The sequence below is a fragment of the Tenrec ecaudatus genome, chromosome 18 (assembly GCF_050624435.1).
Source record: "Tenrec ecaudatus isolate mTenEca1 chromosome 18, mTenEca1.hap1, whole genome shotgun sequence".
Lineage (NCBI taxonomy): Eukaryota > Metazoa > Chordata > Mammalia > Afrosoricida > Tenrecidae > Tenrec > Tenrec ecaudatus.
The window spans coordinates 29,091,938-29,113,005 of record NC_134547.1 but is presented as its reverse complement, the minus strand read 5'-3'; the positions used below and the strand labels follow the sequence as shown (position 1 = coordinate 29,113,005).

The 21,068-nt window shown below is 47.7% G+C and overlaps 1 protein-coding gene across 2 annotated transcripts in view; it reads left to right on the top strand.

Moving 5' to 3' along the window:
- The first annotated feature begins 793 nt into the window (after nt 1-793).
- The window catches only part of GPATCH1 (G-patch domain containing 1), a 59,389-nt gene continuing 39,114 nt past the window's right edge, over nt 794-21,068 (top strand). For both annotated transcript variants that reach the window (XM_075536831.1, XM_075536832.1), the window contains exons 1-3: nt 794-885; nt 18,661-18,795; nt 19,663-19,748. In XM_075536831.1, coding sequence (XP_075392946.1) covers nt 813-885; nt 18,661-18,795; nt 19,663-19,748 — 294 coding nt within the window. In that variant the 5' untranslated portion in view covers nt 794-812. The remainder of the gene's footprint in view (nt 886-18,660; nt 18,796-19,662; nt 19,749-21,068) is intronic.

Sequence of the window (21,068 nt, the reverse complement as noted above, 5' to 3'; positions counted from 1 at the left end):
CATAGGAAGGGGTTGTAACATAGGCAATACAAGCAATGAGGGGGCTAACCTAGGGGTGTACAGCAATAGTAAAGGGAGGGAGTAGGGGTACATATGTGGCAAGATGGGTGGACCCTAGACTCGCTATAGTAACCTAACCTTAGTCATCCTGGAGTGGTCCCGACCTTGCCTTCGGGGTCTCCGTCCCGGGAACGACGACTGTCCTGTCCAGAAGGGAGTGGGGCCTACTTAGGGTGAGTCAGACTCTACAGTCTGGATGGTGGACAATCCTTAGGGAGAATAACCCCCGACATACTTCCGTTGACATCCTAGTGTAGCAAGCAGCGGCTTAGGTTTGGCATGTAGTGGGGGGAGACAGCTTGTGAGAAATCGTTCTTTGTCCCACAGGTGGATGCTCTTTCTCTTGGTTCCCACAGCTCGGAGCTAGGACATCCCGAGAACCCACACCCGGTTCCATTTAACACCCTCAGCAGGGGTGCCAGGTGTGAGTCCGTGGCCGCTAAACGGAGCCGCCTCCAGACTTGGGGCAGTCGGGCTTCTAAAACGCACCACTCACACCCCTTTTTGCCACTCGAGAAATCTGCAGCACTGGCGAGCGGTGGCAGGAACACGTCGGACAGCGTCACTGCGCGATTGCTGGTGAGTTAATTCTGGCTGCAGCGCCGGGTCTGCCGAGTCGGCGCCGACCCCGTCAGCCGCACGGCCCGCCCGGAGAGCGAGCGTGCGCGGCGTGCGCGGCGCGTTCCGTTCGGCAGCGCGGCGCAGGGTGGGCCGTCGAGGCCGCCGTAGCGAGGGGCGGGGCCAGGGGCAACATGGCGGCGCTGGACAGCGACGGGGAGGAGGAGCTGGTCAGCTACGGGACGGGCCTCGAGCCTCTGGAAGAAGGTACCGAGCGCAGTGGGAGACTGCGCCCGTGGAAGACGGACGGACACGGGGTCTGTGGTTCGGGAGAACGGTCCATCCCGGGGGCGACGGGGCCGCTGTGGGTCTGCGCACAGATGAGCGACCCAGAGGGATGGGGGCATACACCTGAAGAAACCGCACGTGTGGGAACGGGAGGACGCTGGAGCCCAAACTGGAACCAGAAAGGACCCAGCTCCGTAGGGAACCGCGAGCGCAAAGACCCGGGGGTGCGGGTGGGGGTGGGGTGAGGGTCAGGGTGGGGGTGGGGGTGGGAGCCCTGGATCTGAGGAGTTCAGCCTTAGACTGGAAACGCGCGGGGAGCAATGCCGTCAGAGGCGCGCAGGAGCGCCTGGGTCTTAAGTGCTGTCTTAAGGAGTTTAGATTTTTACCAAGTGTGTCTTTGGTGGGTCTTACACAAATTTGAGGGAGATATTGTTTTTAAATACAACTCTTATCACAACCCATAGGTACATCAATTGTGTCAAGCACATTTGTACGTTCGTTGCCCTCATCATTCTCAAAATATTTGCTCACCACTTAAGCCCTTGGTATCACTCCTCATTCCCCCCCCTTCCAGCTCCTCCTTTCCTCCCTCATGAACTCTTAATTTATAAATTATTATTTTGCCATGTCTTACACTGTCTCACGTCTCCCTTCACCCACTTTTCTGTTGTCCGTCCCCAGGAAGGAGGTTATATGTAGATCCTTTAATCGGTTCCCCTTTTCCACCCACCCTCGTATAGCCACTCTAACCACTAGTCATTGAAAGGATCATCTGTCCTGGATTCCCCGTGTTTCCAGTTCCTATCTCTACCAGTGTACTTCCCTGGTTTAGCCAGACCTGTAAGGTAGATTTGGGATCATGACAGTTGTGGGGAGGAAGCATTTAGGAACTAGAGGAAAGATATATTTCATCCTCGCTACACTGAACCCTGACTGGCTTTTCTCCTCCCTGCGACCCTTCCAGAAGGGGATGTCCAATTGCCTACAGATAGCCTTAGGGTCCCCACTCTGCACCCCCTCATTTACAATGATAGGATTTTTTGTTCTGATGATGCCTGATCCCTTTGACACCCTGTGATCGCACAAGCTGATGTGCTTCCTCCATGTGGGCTTTGTTGCTTCTGAGCTAGATGGCCGCTTGTTTACTTTCAAATCTTTAAGACTCCAGATGCTTTATCTTTTGATTGCCAGGCACCATCAACTTTCTTCGCCACATTCGCTTATGCACCCATTTGTCTTCAGCAATCGTATCAGGGAGGTGAGCACACAATGGTATGATTTTTTATTCTTTGATGCCTGATAACTGATCCCTTTGGCACCTCATGATCACCCAGGCTGGTGTGCTTCTTCCATGTGGGCTTTGTTGCTTCTGAGCTAGATGGCTGCTTGTTTACCTTTAAGACCCCAGACACTATATCTTTGATAGCCAGGCACCATCAGCTTTCTTCACATTTGCTTATCTACCTGCTTTGTCTTTAGTAATCGTGTCCAGAAGGTGAGCATCGTGGATTGCCAGTTTAATAGAACAAAGTATTCTTGCATTGAGAGAGTTCTTAAGTGGAGTCTCAATGTCCATCTGCTGCCTTAATACTAAACCTATAAATATATGTACGTAGATCTATTTCCCCCCTTCATATATATATGTATATATATTTACATATGTACATGCCTCTATTTAGACCACTATAAATGTCTATTTGCCTCCTAGTGCTTTCCTCTATTTCCTTTTACTTTCCTCTTGTCCCACTATCATGCTCAGCCTTCAGTTGGGTTTCAGTAATTCCTCTCAGTTACATTACCCTTGATCATAACCCTACCAGGCCTCCTAGACCCTCCTTGCCATCGATTTTTGAATCACTTGTTGTTCCCTTGTCCCTGGGTTTGTTAACACCATTACCTTTCCCCCCATATCCCCCTCTCCCATGTCCCCCAGGAACTGTCGATCCCGTTGTTTTCTCCTCCAGATTGTTCATCCAGCCTGTCTTATTTAGACAGACCTGCGGAGATAATAACACGCACAAAAACAAGACAGAGCAAAACCAAGCAACAATATACAACAAAATAACAACAAAAAGCCAATGACAAAACAAAAACACAACAAGAAAGAAAGCTTGTAGTTAGTTCAAGGACTGTTTGTTGACCTTTAGGAGAGTTTTCAGTCAAGTCTGTTGGGGCGCCAAGCTCTGGCCTCAAAGTCTATTTTTGGTATTCCCTGGGGACTTTGTTGCTCTGTTCCCCTTGCTGTTCTGTTGCACACCCTTAGTGTTCTGCCTCAGTGTGGTGGGATCAGATCCGGTGCAATTCCCACACTGTGTCTCCAGTGTTGTCCCTGTAGGGCTATGGGTCAGTGAGAGATGTCATGTCTCATAGTGGGACTGGCCATGTGGTCTTCTGTGTGGATTGGCTGCTGTGAGCAAGATATCGTCCTCAAGGCTTGGTGGGCCAGGATGTGCTCCACTCTCTCTTCATTTGCTCCCGTGTGCTCTGATCAGACATGTCCCTCTCCCTGAGCTGCAGCTTCAGTGCTGTTTCTGAAATAAATTCTTCTGGGGGGAGGGGCAGGTGTCCACATAGTTGGGATTGGGGCCGGCCCAAAAGGGAGATATATTTTTTAAATGTTTTATTAGGGCCTCATACAACTCTTATCACAATCTATACATATATCAATTGTGTAAAGCACATCTGTACATTCATTGCCCTCATCATTTTCAAAGCATTTGCTCTGCACTTAAGCCCTTTGCATCTGGTCCTCTTTTTTACCCCTCCCTTCCCACCCCCTCCCTCATGAGCCCTTGATAATTTATAAATTATTATTTTGTCATATCTTGCCCTGTCCATTGTCTCCCTTCACCCCGTTTTCTGTTGTCCGTCCCCCAGGGAGGATTTCACATGTAGATCCTTGTAATCGTTTCCCTCTTTCCAACCCACTGTCCCTCTACCCTCCCAGTATTGCCACTCACACCCCTTGTCCTGAAGGTATCATCCGTCCTGGATTCCCTGTGCCTCCAGCTCCTATCTGCACCAGTGTATATCCTCTGCTCTATCCAGACTTGCAAGGTAGAATTCGGATCATGATAGTAGAGGGGGCGGAGGAAACATTTAGGAACTGGAGGAAAGCTGTATTCTTCATCGGTGCTGCATCACACCCTGACTGACTCATCTCCTCCCCTAAACCCCTCTGCAAGGGGATCTCCAGTGGCCGACAAATGGGCTTTGGGTCTCAACTCTGCACTTCCCCCTTCATTCACTCTTGTAAGATTTTTTTTGTTCTGATGATCCCTTCAACACCTCATGATCGCACAGGCTGGTGTGCTTTTTCCATGTGGGCTTTTTTGCTTCTGAGCTAGATGGCTGCTTGTTTATCTTCAAGCCTTTAAGACCCCAGACGTTAAATCTTTTGATAGTTTGGCACCATTAGCTTTCTTCACCACATTTGCTTATGTACCCACTTTGTCTTCAGTGGTTGTGTCGGGAGGGTGAGCATCATAGAATGCCAATTGAATAGAAGAAAGTATTCTTGCATTGAGGGAGTACTTGAGTAGAGGCCCAATGTCCTTCCGTCACCTTAATACTAAACCTATAAATATAGGCACATAGATCTATTTCCCCATCCTCATATATATATTTGCATATGTACATGTCTTTGTCTAGACCTCTATAAATGCCCTTTGCCTCCCAGCTCTTTTCTCTATTTCCCTTGACTTTCCTCCTGTCCCACTATCATGCTCCATCCTCACCTGGGTTTCAGCAATATCTCTTCATTACATTACCCTTGATCATGCCCTACCAGGCCCACCACACCCACTTCACCACCAATTTGGATTACTTGTTATTCCCTTGTCCCTGGGTTTGTTAACACCACTTCCTTACCCCCCACCTCCCCCTATCTCATTTCCCCCCGGAACTGTGGGTCCCGTTGCTTTTCCTCCAGCTTGTTCATCCATCCTATCTTATTTAGACAGACTTGCGGAGATAATAACATGCACAAAAACAAGACAGAACCAAACCAAGCAACCATATACAATAAAACAACAACATACCACTGACAAAGAACAAAACAAAACACATCAAGAAAGAAAAGCTTGTAGTTAGTTCAAGGATTGTTTGTTGGTCTTTAGGAATGTTTTCCAGTCCAGTCTGTTGGGGTACCACGCCTTGGCCCCAAAGTCAACCTTCAGCATTTCTGGGGACCTTGATGCTCCATTCCTTTGCTGTTCCGCTGCACTGAGGGAGATATTTTAAGGATGATTCTAGCCTCACTTTTGAGAATAGGTGGGCTGGAAGTGGGCAAGAGTGAAGAAGAGCTTAGTTATGAAGCTTACAATTAAAAAATGGTCTGAGACATTGGTGGGTTGGGTTGGAGAGGTAGCAGCCATGGTAGCTGTGGTCTGGGTCTAGGTATACCTACCTTTGGCCCAAGGTATCATGCTGGGATTTGCTGGTAGATTGAATGTGGGGCTGAGAGCAAATTGAGTCCAGAATCTCTCCTGTTTCTGGTCTGATCCACTTAGTGAATGACTTGATTCACTCAGCAGAGTCTATACTGACTTCCCAGCAAGGATCTGATGGCATGGTTGGGAAAAACCGAGGCAGCTAACCGCATGGTTTGGCTCAGTGGGAAAAACCCAGGAAGCATGGTGGAGTTCTTGGGCTAGGAATTCCTTGCAGCCTTCCTGCAGGAAGGATTCTCTCCCCTCTGACCCCATTGGCTGTGCTGCTTCTGGAATATTTCCACCGATTCCCTATTTCTTACAAACAGTTCTAATAATTAGAAACTTGTGCATATGCACTGCCTCTCTAGCTTCTCTTATGAAAGGTGGAGAAAGGTTAGTTTTTTTTTTTAATTGTTGTAGTAAAAATATATGTGATAGTAAAAAAGTATTGCTGCTAGGTAAGGCTTAGTAAATCTTTACAGGAGTGGACAGCCTCATCTTGCTCCTGCAGAATGGAAAACTGCCAACCTTATAGTTAACAATCTACTGCTTAACCTATTACACTACCAAACCCAAAGCAAACTCACTGCCATCAAGTTGATTCCAACTAATAGCCACCCTGTGGGACAGAGTAGAACTGTCACTGTGAGAGTTACAATACTCATCTTCTCAGTGCTAGCTATAGTTTGCATATGGATCCACACAGTCGAAGGCCTCTGCATAGTCAATAAAAACACACAAACATCTCTCTGGTATTCTCTGCTTTCAGCTATTTCATGTCAGCAGTGATTTCCCTCATGTCATGTTCTCTTCTGAATTCAGCTTGAATTTCTGGTAGCTCCTTGCCAATGTACTGATGCAACTGTTATTGAATGATCTTAAGCAAAATTTTACTTGCATGTGTTTTTAATGATACAGTTAGACACTTTTTATGTTCTGTTGGGTTATCTTTCTTTGGAATGGGCACAAGTAAGAATCTCTTCCAGTCATTTGGTGAAGAAGCTGTCTTCCAAATATCTTGGCATAGATGAAGGAGCGAGTGCTTCATCAGCTTGTTAAAGCATCTTATTTGATATTTCATCAAGTCCGGAGGCCTGTTTTCCCTAATGTCTCCAGAGCCACTTGGACATCTTCCTTCAGCACCATTGGTTCTTGATCGGGTGCTACCTCTTGAAATGGCTGAATGGTAACCAGTTCTTTCTGGTACAGGGACTCTGTATTTCTTCCTTTGCCTTATTGTAGAGCAACTAAATCAAAAGGAAGAAATGGTGAACTTGTTATAGTACCTTTAAAAAAGGTGGGGTGGGGAACTCAATCACAACTGAGGGAATATGCCGGCCCAGTTAAGTTGAGGCCTAATGGGTGACTAAGGGCCATAGTCTATTTCAGAGTAGTAGGCTATTTTCTTCTTACCAATTTTGACTTTTTTCTCCATTGTTCTACTCCTTACAGGACTTCCTGTTGTGATCTCTTTCACAGTAGTTGGTTGTGGTGGCCAGGCAGCACCTAGCTTTTCTGATTTCTGGATTGTGGAAGCACATCTCAACATCCACAGCCCAGAAAGTTCATCAGAGTATTTGTTATCATGTATCTTTGATTATGGAGAGGAGACAATAGTTGCACCTTAAATGACCACTGAGAAGCTTAAAAGACCCCTTGTGGTCCTGAGGCCTTAGATTTGGGCACTCATTCCTCAAGGTAATAGGTTGTCTGACTTGGGGTTTGCCCGAATGCTCTCCTATATTCATGGATATCTTTGCAGCACAAGGAGCTACATATGTAGAAATAGCTTCCGTCAAACCGAGGCATCTCCATGGATGCGGTCCTATGCCACTTCACACAGCTGTGAGTTTGCAAGTCATGCACGTTGGCAGGTGCCATCGAGTCGCGACGCTCTGTACGACAGAATGAGACACTGCCTGGTCCTGCGTTGTCCTCACGATTGTTCCTATGCTCGAGCCCATGTCATAGCCCTTGTGTCAGTCCATCTTGTTGAGGGCCTTCCTCTCTCTTGTTCCTCTGCATTACCAAGCATGATGTCCTTCTCCAGGGACTGGTCTCTCCTGACAACGTGTTCAAAGTTCTCGAGACAAAGGCTCGTCATCACTGCATCCTGATGGCATGTTTGATCAATTTCAGACGGAAGATGTCAGTAGGATGTTTCAGTGTCTTCACTAGCTTTCGTGGTTGGTATATACATTTTAATTATAGTTATCTTGCTTGGATCTCCTTGAAAGCAGAGAGATGTCATTTTATCACAGACAGCATGTACTTCCAGATAGATCTTGGAATGTCCCTTTTGATGATGGGTACAATACTATTCTCTTGATTGGGTCACTCCCAGCATAATGAATCATACGCTTTTCTGATTCCGATCTGTATGTGTTCCATTTCATTTTTAATAACTTTCAATTGTTCCTAGATTCATATATATTCTAAGTTCCAATTATTGATAGATTTTTGAAGCTGTTTCTTTTTGCCCTGGGTCGTGGCCCACCACAAGTGAAGACTCCAAAGGCTTCACTCCCACCAGGTCTAGCCTGTTCCCATTACTATGGTCAGCTCTGCTTCAAGAAGGCCCTTCTGCCTCAGTCACACTGTGAGTGCCTTTGGCCTGCGGGAGAGAAGTCCTGCTGGCACGGTGGGTAAGTATTGGGCAGCTAACTGCAAGGCCAGCAGTTTGAAACACTGCTGCTCCACAGGGAGAAGACTCTTCCTGTGAACACTTGTCATCTTCGAGCCACAGGCGCAGTCCACCTTGTCCTAGCGGGTAGCCACGGGTCAGCGGCCACTCAATGGCAGGGAGTTTGGGTTTTTTTTTGTTATCATTTTATTGGGGGCTCGTACAATTCTTATCACAATCCATACATCCATCCATTGTGTCAAGCACATTTGTACATTTGTTGCCATCATCATTCTCAAAACATTTCCTTTCTGCTTAAGCCCTTGGTATCAGCTCATTTTCCCCCTCCCTCCCAACTCCCCCTCCCTCAGGAGCCCTTGCTAATTTATAAATTATTAATTTGTCATGTTTACCTACTCCCTTCACCCACTTTTCTGTTGTCCATCTCCCAGGGAGGAGGTTAAATTTAGATCCTTGTAATCGGTTCCCCCTTTCCACCTCACCTTCCCTCCACCCTCCAGGTATTGCCACTCTTAGCACTGGTCCTAAAGTGATCATCCCCCCTGGATTCCCTGGGTTTCCAGTTCCTATGTGAACCAGTGTACATCCTCTGTTCTAGCCAGATTTGTAAGGTAGAATTGGGATCATGATAGTGGGTGCGGGTTGTTGGGGGAGGAAGCATTTAGGAACTGGAGGAAAGTTGTATGTTTCATCGTTGCTACACTGCAACCTGACGGGCTCATCTCCTCCCCACAGGCCTCAGTAAGGGGGTGTCCAGTTGGCTACTGATGGTCTTTGAGTCTCCACTCTGCACTCCCCCTCACTCACAATGATTTTATTTTTTGTTCTTTGATGCCTGATGCCTGATACCTGATCCCTTCGACACCTCATAATCCCACAGGCTGGTGTGCTTCTTCCATGTGGGCTTTGTTGCTTCTGAGCTAGATGACTGCTTCTTTACCTTCAAGTCTTTAAGACCCCAGATGCTATATCTATTGATAGTCGGGCACCATCAGTTTCTTCACCACATTTGCTTATGCACTCATTTGTCTTCAGCAATCGTGTTGGGGAGGTGAGCACACAATGATATGATTTTTTGTTCTCTGATGCCCGATAACTGATCCCTTCGGCACCTCATAGTCACACAGGCTGGTGTGCTTCTTCCATGTGGGCTTTGTTGCTTCTGAGCTAGATGACTGCTTGTTTTATGTTCAAGTCTTTAAGACCCTAGATGCTGTATCTTTTGATGGCCGGGATCCATCAGCTTTCTTCACCACATTTGCTTATGCACCTGTTTTGTTTTCAGCTATCATGTCCAGAAGGTGAGCATCATGGAATACCAGTTTAATAGAACAAAGTGTTCTTGCATTGAGGGAATTCTTGAGTGGAGGCCCAATGCCCATCTGTTGCCTTAATACTGAACCTATAAATATATGTATATAGATCTATTTCCCCATCCATATATAAATATATTTGCATATGTACATCTCTATAAATGCCCATTTACCCCCTAGCTCTTTCCTCTATTCCTTTTACTTTCCTCTTGTCCCCTATCATGCTTACCCTTCATTTGGGTTTCAGTAATTCCTCTCGGTTACATTAACCATGGTCACACCCTACCAGGCCTACTACACCATCCTTGCCATTGATTTTGGATCCCTGTTGTTCCCTTGTCCCTGGGTTTGTTAACACCCACTTCCTTTCCCCCCACGTCCCCTTCTCCCATGTCCTCCCGGAACCGTCAGTCCCGTTGTTTTTTCCTCCAGATTGTTCATCCAGCCTATCTTATTTAGACAGACCTATGGAGATAATAACATGCACAAAAGCAAGACAGAGCAAAACCAAGCAACAATATACAACAAAACAACAACAAGTCAATGACAAAAAAACAAACCAAACCACAACAACATCAAAAAAGAAAAACTTGTAGTTAGTTCAAGGACTGTTTGTTGGCCTTTAGGAGTGTTTTCAGTCGAGTCTGATGGGGTGCCAAGCTCTGGCTCCAAAGTCTATTTTTGGTATTCCCTGGGGACTTTGTTGCTCTGTTCCTCTTGTTCTGTTGCACGCCCGTAGTGTTTTGCCTCGGTGTGGTGGGATCAGATCAGGCGCAATTCCCACACTGTGTCTCCAGTGTTGTCCCTTGTAGGGCTATGGGTCAGTGAGGAAGGTTGTGTTTCATAATGGGGCTGGCCATTTGATTTTCTCTGCAGATTGGCTCCTCTGAGTGGGAATATTATCCTCAATGCTTGGTGGGCCAGGATGTGCTTCATTCCGTCTTCCTCCCCCTTAATTTGCTCCCATGTGCTCTGATCATATATGTCCGTCTCCCTGAGCTGCAGCTTCAATGGTGTCCTCTGAAATAAATTCTTCTGGGGGTACGGGCAGGTGTCCACATAGTTGAGATTGGGGCCAGCCCCTCAGACCTCTCTACTGGTTCCCTATTCCATGCCAGCATGTTGCATTCACGTCTTGTAGCACCAAGTTGAAGTCTGGTTCCTCTTTCCCTGTGGAGATATAAACAATACCTTCCCTGTGGGTGGGTGAGTGTCCTGTTCCCACTGCTACCCATTTCTTTTTTTCCCCCTCCTTTTCAGTTGGGTACCATATGTGTCCCTGGATTTGGTGTGGGCCCTGCCATACTATCTCGTCCTCATCCCAGTAATGTTTGTCTATAGTAGCTTTTTCCCTATGCCCATTTTGCATTTTTTAAAAAGAATGTTTCTTTTGATGTGGAAACCTTTTTCTTGACTTTTCATAATAGTGGAACATTTGTCTCCTCTGGTGACTGACTGATGTCTCCCAGCCCAGTGTCCTCCAGATTCATCTAGGGTTTGAGAGATTTCAAAAATTCATCTTGCATCTTAACTCTGCTCAGTATTCCATTGTGTGTGTGTGCACTCTCTCTGTCTTTCTGGTATCTGTAGGTGCACATTTAGCTTGTTTCTGCCTTTTTACTATTCTGAATAGTGCTGCAGTGATCATAGGTGTGCCTGTTACCCATTTGTGTTGGGACCCTTTTTCCCAGGCTGTATATCTAGCAGTGGAATTGTGGGATCATGTGGTAATTCCATTTCCAACTTTTTGAGTAAGGCATCACCCTGGTTCCACAGTGGTTGTACCATTTTGCAATCCCACCCGCGTGTTTAGGAAGTTGCCGTTCAAACCCATCAGCTGCTCTGTGGGGTAGTTAGGACTGTCTGCACCTGTAAAGATTTCCAGCCTTCAAAACGCTATAGAAGGTCACTGGAAGTCATTTGAATGGACTCGGCGCCTAGGTGGTGTAGTGGTTGCAAGTTGGACTGTGAGCCAAACGACCAGCAGTTTAAAATCACCACCTGCTACTCAGCAGAAAGAGTGGCCTTTTTACTCCATAACAGTGACAGTCTCAGAAACTCAGGGGACACTTTTCCCTGCCCTATAGGATTGCTGCAAGTTAGCATCAACTTGATGGCAGTTAGTACGAGTTGGAATCCACTCAATGGCAGTACGTTCTTTAGGCCATCTTTACCTTCCCAAAGACACCCTAATTTGTAGAGCTCTCCTCTAAAGTATGGAACTGGAACATTTCTTTTTTTTCCCCCTATCAGTTGTATTGGCATATAATTCATGGAGCACACAACTCTTATTTATTTTTTTAACATTTTATTAGGGGCTCATACAACTCTTATCACAATCCATGCATATACATACATTAATTGTATAAAGCACATCTGTACATTCCCCGCCCTAATCATTTTCAAAGCATCTGCTCTCCACCCAAGCCCTTTGCATCAGGTCCTCCTTTTTTTTCCCCCTCCCTCCCCGCTTCCCCCTTCCTCATGAGCCCTTGATAATTTATAGATTGTTATTTTGTCATATCTTGCCTTATCCAGAGTCTCCCTTACCCCGCTTCTCTGCTGTCCGTCATCCAGGGAGGAGGTCACATGTGGATCCTTGTAATCGGTTCCCCCTTTCCAACCCACTCACCCTCTACTCTCCCAGTATCACCCCTCACACCACTGGTCCTGAAGGTATCATCCACCCTGGATTCCCTGTGCCTCCAGCTCCCATATGCACCAGTGTACAACCTCTGCCTTATCCAGTCCTGCAAGGTAGAATTCGGATCATGGTAGTTGAGGGGAGGAAGCATCCAGGATCTGGGGGAAAGCTGTGTTCTTCATCGGTACTACATCGCACCTTGACTGACCCATCTCCTCTCCTAAACTCCTCTGTGAGGGGATCTCCAGTGGCTGACAAATGGGCCTTGGGTCTCCACTCTGCACTTCCCCCTTCATTCAGTATGGTATATATATATATATATATATATATATATATATATATATATATTGCATGATGCCTTATACCTGGTCCCTTTGGCACCTTGTGATTGCACAGGCTGATGTGCTTCTTCCATGTGGGCTTTGTTGCTTCTGAGCTAGATGGCCGCTTGTTCACCTTCAAGCCTTTAAGACCCCAGACACTATCTCTTTCTATAGCCGGGCACCATCAGCTTTCTTCGCCACATTTGCTTATGCACCCGTTTGTCTCCGGCGATCGTATCATGGAGGTGTGCAGCCACTGATATGAGATTTTGTTCTTTGATGCCTGATAACTGGTCCCTTCAGGACCACACGATTACACAGGCTGGTGTGTTCTTCCATGTGGGCTTTGTTGCTTCTGAGCTAGATGGCCGCTTGTTTATCTTCAAGCCTTTAAGACCCCAGACACTATCTCTTTTGAGAGCTGGGCACCATCAGCTTTCTTCACTACATTTACTTGTTCACCCACTTTGGCTTCAGCGGTTGTGTCGTTGAGGGTGAGCATCGTAGAGTGCCAATTTAATAAAACAAAGTGTTCATGCATTGAGGGAGTGCTTGAGTAGAGGTCCAAGGTCCTTCTGCCACCTTAATACTAAACCTATAAATATAGACACATAGATCTATTTCCCCATCCTCATATATATATTTGCATGTACATGTCTTTGTCTAGACTTCTGTAAATGCCTTTGACTCCTAGCGCTTTCCTCCATCTCCCTTGACTTTCCTCCTGCCCTATCACCATGCTCTGTCCCCACCTTGGTTATAGCTATACCTCTTCTTTACGTAACCTTACCCTTGATCATTCCCCACCAGGCCTGCCACTCTCCTCTCACTACCATTTTGGGTCCCATGTTGTTCCCTTGTTCCCGTGTTTGTTAACACCACTTCCTTACCCCGCCACCTCGCCCTATCCCTAGTCCTCCCGGAACTTTCTGTCCCGTTGTTTTTCCTCCAGATAGTTCATCCAGCCTGTCCTATTCAGACAGACTTGTGGAGACACTAACATGCATGAAAACAAGACAGAGGAAAACAAAGCAACAGTATACAACCAGACAACAAAACAACAACAACAAACCACTGACAAAGAACAAAACAAAACACTTCACAAAAGAAAAGCTTGTAGTTCATTCAAGGATCGTTTGCTGGCCCTTAGGAGCGTTTTCCAGTCCAGTCTGTTGGGGCACCACGCCCTGGCCCCAAAGTCCACTTTCAGCATTCCCTGGGGACCTTGCCACTCCATTCCCTTGCTGTTCCGCTGTACTCCCCCAGTGCTTTGTCTCGGTGTGGTGGGATCAGGTCAGGTGCAATTCCCACACTGTGTCTCCAGTGCTGTCCCCTGTATTGCCCTTGGTCACTGAGGGGCATCATGTCTCATAGTGGGGCCAGCCATACAACTCAGCTGTTTTAAATGCATTTAAGAGAATCCATTTTAGAGCATTTCTTCATCCTTATGCCCATTATCATTAAGGACTGTGTTTCTTTTATACAGTCCATGATTGCATTAGTTTTGTTGGTCACAGAGGTTGTTGACAAAGATTCTTCGTGAGGAGTTTCAAATCTAGTTCAGATCAATAGTACAAATTTACAAGCCCTTAAATGTGTGAGGTCAACAGGAAATGACCCAGGTTAGCCACCAGCTAGCCGGTGACTAGTGAACTGGTCACTCTGGTGTGCAGGGTAAAGCCAGGGGGCGTGTGCACATGAGGGGCTATGCCAGCTCTCGGGCAGCACGTCAGGTCTCAGCTACGTTTCTGGGCTCACGGCTTTAGGAAGGGATTGCTCTAAGTCATCCATCTACTTGATCTGTATTTTTCTCAATTGTAATCTTTGGATAGTGCACTGAATCTCAAATAAAGACAGTGGCCTTATAGTTTTAAACTGGAAGTATAGGACATTCAATTTGTTTAATTAAAAAAAATTAAATTACGGGGGAGAATTTTTTTTTCTAGCTTAAAAGCATCCTTTATCCTCTCAGTTTCTGAGAATTAAAATTTTCTTTAAGCACTTTGAAGTCAAAATGCAGTCTGACTACGTTTTACAACACATACTAGACCAATCACCATTTTTATTCTCAACTTTGAAGTTTTAGTGACAAGTTGGCAGAGAGGGGCTCCACATAATTAATGTTGCTGATCCTGACAGCAAGTTTCTGAGTTAAGAACCAATCAGGCAGTGGTGCAGTTGCTATGGCAACCAGTTTGGTGTCTCCTCAAAAAGTGAACCACTGTAGCCCAGTGATCCCAATCCTAGGCATGTACACACACAGACACAGACACACAGGGAGAGAGAGAGAGAGAGAAAGAGAGATCCCCAAAATTCCAAATAGGAACACAAATAGAAACTTAGCTATTTCTGCCCTTTGGGGCTCTCTGCTCAATACCCCAAAGTGGAAATTCCCTGCCTGCGTATCACCAGATGGATGGATACAGGAAAGGTGGTTCAGACATCCATCAGAACCCTGCTCAGGGAGTAGCAGAAATGAAGCTCTAACCCAGGCTGCAACATGGTTGGATCTCGGAAACATGCTGAGTGCAGCCAGTCAGTCACAAAAGGGCAAATAGTATATGACCTATTAAATGCAAAAAAGGAGTCTTGGTGGCATAGTGGTTACAGAGTAGGTTGTGACCTGCAAGGGCAGCAGTTCTAAACCACCAGTCATTTTCTATTCCCGTAAACAGTTACCTTCTTGGAAACCCATTGGGGCAGTTCTCCTCAGTCCCATAGGTCTGCTTTGGGTCTGTTTTGACTTGATGGCAGTAAGTTAGTTTGTTTATTTGTTTTTGGAGGGGGAGGGGACTTTCTATGCAACAGGCACAGGTGTAGAGACCAAAGGTTATCCGTGGTTGCCAGGGGCTGTGAAAGGGTAGTTGTTGCTCAGGGGCCACCGAGTCTCTGTTACCAGGAACCCTGGTGGCCCAGTGGTCAAGACCTAACGGCAAAGTTGAGTAGTGTTATGGGTCACTGTGAGTTGGCGATCCGGCCCATAGGGTTTCCAAGGATGTAAACGTTACAGAAGCACCTGCCACGTTTTACTCCAGCAAAGCAGCTGGCAGGCTCACAGCTGAGTGCTTTCACCACCCTGCAGCCAGGGCTCACGGCCTTACGAGGCAGAATTTACGCATCGGCAGGAGGTTTGGGGTTTGGTCTGAGTTCCTGTGGGAGAGAAGGATGGTGGTGCTGGCGGTCCCGCACGATGAGCAGAGGACCTCTGACTGGGACTTAAAGTATCGTCCAATTGGCATAGGCTTTGTTGTACATGTTATCACAATTGAAAAAGTGATGACAATCATGGTAACAGTGAAACCATTAACAAAGGAAGAAAGGAACGGCCTTCAGCATATCCCTCCTTTTTCCTTAGAAACCTTTTATCTCTGGAAGGTTCCTTTTAGTTTCCTTTTTCCATTGTGCTCTTGAAAACAACAACAACCACAACAACACCCCTGAGTCTTTTCCAACACGTGGCCATCCTACAGGACAGAGTGGAACTGCCCTGGAGGGTTTCTGAAGCTGTCCGTCTTTTTATTATTATTATTATTATTATTATTTTTTTTGCTGTCCGTCTTTACTGCGGTGGCCAGTATCATCTTTCTCCTGCAGAGTGCATGCTGGGTGTGAACCACAGACCTTGCCGATAGCAGTCCAGTGCTTAACCCACAGCGCCACCAGGGCTCCTTCAACCCAACCCAACTCAACCAGCTCCACTGTCATCGAGTGGATTCCGACTCAGCAAAGCTAGAGAACTGAGAAGTTCAGCTGCCTAGGGTTCGGGGGACTGTACATCTTGATGGGAGCAGACAACTTCATCTCTCCCGAGGAGGCACTGGTAGATTCAAATTAATGACCTTGTGGTTAATAACCTGACGACATATAACCTAGAGACCACCAGACCGCCCTACTCTCCGCTTAAAACCGCCAGTGAATCCCTTCCCTGCCCCCAACATGCCAGTGGCCCTACAGCACGGTGCCCAAGACCACCATACTCTAGTCCCAGCACTCCTTCCCCGGCCTCCACGTCTGCTGCCCTCCTCTGTTTTCCCTTTCCAGTTCCTCATGGCAGTCAGTGCCTCTGTCAGATGCCTTCTCAGTCTGCAGCCGTCACAGTCTTCATGCCCATGGGGCCTGTGGAGCCACGGTCATTGCACCTGGTCAGCAATGTTTCTATACAGCAGTAGCCTCTGCTGGGCTCTGAGTACCCTGGAATACGGTGGGCTATGCTGAGATTTCCGCAGCCAGAGACTGGACAGGCCCACGCTCCGGCAAGTCGCTTTGTGAGCTGTCAGCTGGGGAATTAGCAAAGGACCTGATGTGGAGTATCACTGGCTGGCCGGCCGGCAGGCAGCGATCTGCCTTCTGCTTTGTGCTTATTTCCATGGTGCTCTGGCCTGATCTGTAGGGGGTGTCCAAGGAGACAGTGCATGTGAAAGGAGGGAGGGCCTAGAGTTTCCTTGCCGGTGGTTAGAGATGGTGCTTTCTTGGCAGGAACCCATGGGGCCCTGTTGGCCTCACTGCTCAGCCCTCGAGACCTCCACCCCAGGTTTCACTTAACTGTCTGTAATCTCCTCTCCCTTTCAGTACAGAGACATCTGAAAACCGAACAAGAACAGCACCCAATTCTGCAAAGCCTTCCTTTGTCACCCTGCCCAGAGCTGGGTTTTAGCCCAGAGCTAATGCATCTCCTAGGAGACTTTGGGCAATGTCTGGAGGGAGTGCTGGCTGTTAGAGCTTGTGAGGTACTGCGGGCACCAAGCCGAGTCCAGGTTTGCTGCGATGGGCAGGGCAAGCCCCCAACCCAGAGAATGCTCCTGCCCCGGCTGTCCTTAGTGGCCCAGAAGCCTGGCGGAGGGCATGTCAAGGGTGCAGGCATGAGGATGCCGTTTCTGAGAGATGGGGGCCATCTTGGTTTGTGCAGCCAGAGCTGTAATTCATGTCTTTGGAGTGAAATACAATTCAGCCACAATGTAGCCAGGCTCTGCTGCACTTGCTGCCCAGGCCTTCCGTCCTTCCTGCCTCCTCACTCGATGGCACCCCGCGAAGACCCGAGCTCAGGGCTTCCCAAAGTGAGGAATTCAAAGGGAGGAGATTAAAACAAATCGTTATACTTCATATATCATTACAATTGAATCATTCTGTCATATTAATAGATTTGTGCAGTCATCACCACAATCTCCATTTCTCCCCATCCAGGGAGGGAGAATTTAAACTCCAATCTCTTGCTCTTAGAACCTGAGCTCTTGACTCCCTGGCTGTAAGTTAGACTCCAAGAGTGACCAGACAGCTTTGCCTTGCATTAGAATCCATGAAGCGGGCGTCATTCACGTGGTGTCCTAGCTTCCCGACTGAAGTGACTGCACACGGACTGAGGCCCCACCTCGCCTCTCGTATCCAGCTCAAGCAGCCTGCTGCTCCCAAGTGTTCATTGTGTGCCTTCTTGCCAGTCCCCGTTCCTTTAGAGGGATCTTATTGCATGTGCCTAACAGCCCTGGGGAATGGCTGTTCCTACCTGTGCCGCCCCCATTTTCCAGCTGGAGCCATGGAGGCGTGTAGTGAGTTTAAAGTGACCAGCACCTCGGAGTTGACGTTAAAGTCCAGGGCACTGTGACTCAACCTCCGCATAGTAACTTGTCATATAACTCACTTTATGCTGTGAACTTTTGAAAATGATGCCGTGATTCCTTGTCACTTTAAATAAATTCAGAATATTGAATTGCAGTTAATATCAATTAGGCAGTGATTCGTAGGACAGCACCTAAAACTTTAAATCTAAGGGGTTTTTAAACTAGCTCACTGCTGTTGAGTGGATGCCAGCTCATTGTGACCCTCCAAAACGGTAGAACTGCCCCTGCGGGTTTCCGAAACGGCAACTTTTTTTAAAAACAGTTTTATTGGCATACAATTCATATGTCATTCAATCAGTAGTTCAATCATATGAAAAGAGTTCTGTAATCATCACCGCAATCAGTTTTAGGGCGAAGCTGAAACACTATGGGATTAGAAAGCCAGGCGATGCTCGGTGTTGCTGGAAGAGATAGTACGACATTGCTCTCTCAGACTTCTCTTCTATCTGTCACCCGCCACCCTAGCATCGCACCTTCTTCATGACCAGATTTCAACTCCATCTGTCCGACACCTTACCCCATCCCACTGCCCCTCCTCCAACGGAGGCCAGTTTTGCTAAAACTGTCTTTACCATAAATAAGGAATGCTTCTCATTATCTTAGCACTGTAACAACACTTGGTAACATATGTTCTTTTTAATGCCTATAAGCTACTAACGTATAGGCCTAATTGTTCGAGCTGACGTTCCAAAAAGTGAAAAATTATGGTTAAAAAATGACATGTCCCCTAAATGTGTTCTAACCTGCCTTCCCCTTCCTTCTCTCATTCAAAACATTCTTTTTAGGCGAAAGACCGAAGAAACCGGTCCCTCTTCAGGAGCAGACTGTCAGAGATGAGAAAGGAAGGTACAAGCGATTCCATGGGGCCTTCAGCGGTGGTTTCTCGGCTGGGTATTTCAATACAGTCGGCTCGAAAGAAGGTAAGGCTTTCCCAGGAAGGGCCGCTGTGGGCCCGCTCTTTGTTTAAATGTTCGCTTTAAACACCGTGCTGTCTGCGTGTGCTCTTTGAATACTTGGAATGTTTCCAGAGCGAAGCTGTGTGTGGTTTATTGATGACGAGTGTAAGAGTTTTCTTCCACTGCCTTTTAAATCAATAGGCTCCAACCGGGTGACTCAGCTGGTTAATGACTTCCATTTCCTGGTGTGTCTTGCTGCACACCCAGTGCTCCCCACAGTCATTCATTCAGTCATTGACTGTGCATTGGTTTCTGCATGACTCAGTGACAAGGCGGGCAGGTGTCACAGCTGTGCTGTGACTGAGGAGCCACGTTGGAAGGAGAAGCTGTGTGTGGGAGGGATAGCCGGCCTGACGCCAGGGCTGCTGGCTCCAGGGGCTCGTCTCGGAAGGCAATGAAAGTGTTCCCACCATGCCCTGAATTAAGTCCCATAATGTGTAAAGTACTGTGCTTGAGAACATTTGCTTCAAGAGCAGGTCATCAGTTATCCTGTGGGAATATCCCCCTCCTTTTTTTCATTGTTGGCAGTAGATTGGTTAAAGACTGTTCCCTTGAGGGTACGCTACAGCTGAGAGTAGAGCGATCTTAGTCCCCTCAGTAGTGGTGCAGGTGGGACACACTTGAATATGCCGTGCCTTTTAATGGCTTTAACTGGAAGAAAAAGGCTCTCTCAGTTATGAGCAGAAGGTGAACTGACTGAGTCAGGTGGTGCTTGCCAGGAAGAAGTTGCAGAAAGTAAGTACAGTTTGTAGTTGTAAGTCTGTGCATGCAGTGTGACATGTCATTGTAAACCAGAACACTACCTGAAGTTCTAAACTCTTGTCTTTCAAGGATGGACGCCTTCTGCCTTCATTTCTTCACGACAGAACCGAGCAGACAAGTCTGTTCTTGGTCCTGAAGATTTTATGGATGAAGAGGTGGGTGTGTGGCACTGAAATTGCCTCGTCGCCGGTGGGCTGGCTGGGCTGTCCCCTGCTCCCTCCTCAGAAAGTCCCATGTGCGGTTTCCTCTTGGTATTAAGGCTTGATTTTGGAGGTGCGTGTATTAGACTGTCCTACATGTGAACAGATTCCTGCTCACTGGAGCAGCATTTTATGCTGGGCCTGTTTGTAAAGTCTGATGTGTCAGGAGAAAGCCAGGACTGGGCCAAGATACTTGAAAAGTCACCAGATGGCCCCACATGGGCAGTAGCCGGCCGGGGTTTTGAGCCGTTGCCAGTAGCTGCAGTGTAAGGAGCAGTGAGTGGCTAGACTGGAGGGAGTCACAGGAAGCCACCTGCAGGTGTCTGGGGCACATTGTTAGAGGGGCGCCGAGCACCCACTTCCTACGGGGAAGAGGAAGGTGCGAGGGTTTCTGAAGTGCGCCCATCAGCCTGGGAGATGCAGCTCATTTGGTGTTCAAATTTAACCTCGGTTACCGCAGTGCCCAGTGATGTAGTCATTTGTGGTGAAGACTCAGAAGGTACTTCTGTCGGGTGCTTTGAGCTTCCGGTAAGAAGAAAGGTAGGCTCCTGTCTGATTTTGTCCAGCATAAGGGTCCATCTGTGTGGAGGCTTCTCTTACAGACACGAGGTCCAGGTGTCAGTGAAGTACCAGGCCCTCGGCCCTTAGTCAGCCTCTGTGTGGCCCCATGTCCTCCTCACGCACTAGCGCCTTCTGGCACAGCCAGGGCAAGGTCCAGGGCAAGACTCTTTCTTCTTGAGCGCAGAGACATCTTTCACACAAGTCCCACCAGGGTGCTTTCCCTCACATCTGCCTGGAACATTGTTTCCCACGCCCAGTTCCAGTTGCTCCTGAAAGAGGAATGGGCTCAGAACAGGAGGCTTGTTAAGAAAGGAGTCCTTCCTGCCTCTTCCCTGGCCTAACACCGGTGGGCCCACCGCTGGGGAAGCGCAGGGCGCTGAGTAGAAGGCAACTTCTGGACAGCAGGAGGGTCCTGTGAGGTGAGAGGGCACGGTTAGGCAGCCACCACCTCGGCTCCCATCCACCCAAAAGCCCTGGCCAGCAGGCTCGCCCTCACACATATTCTCACAGGGCTGGCTGGAACACTGGCGCCTGTTACACTCATCTCTGAACAGTGGTCACAAAGGACTTGGCCCTCACTTGTGTGCCTGTGGCCCCACTAAGCCGCCGACGGCATGGTCTGCCCTCACCACTGACCTTCCCTTCTGTGAGGGAGCAGCGTCAAGTCCTGCAGCGAAGGCAGCTGCGCCTCTGAGCTTTAACCACGCTTGTCAT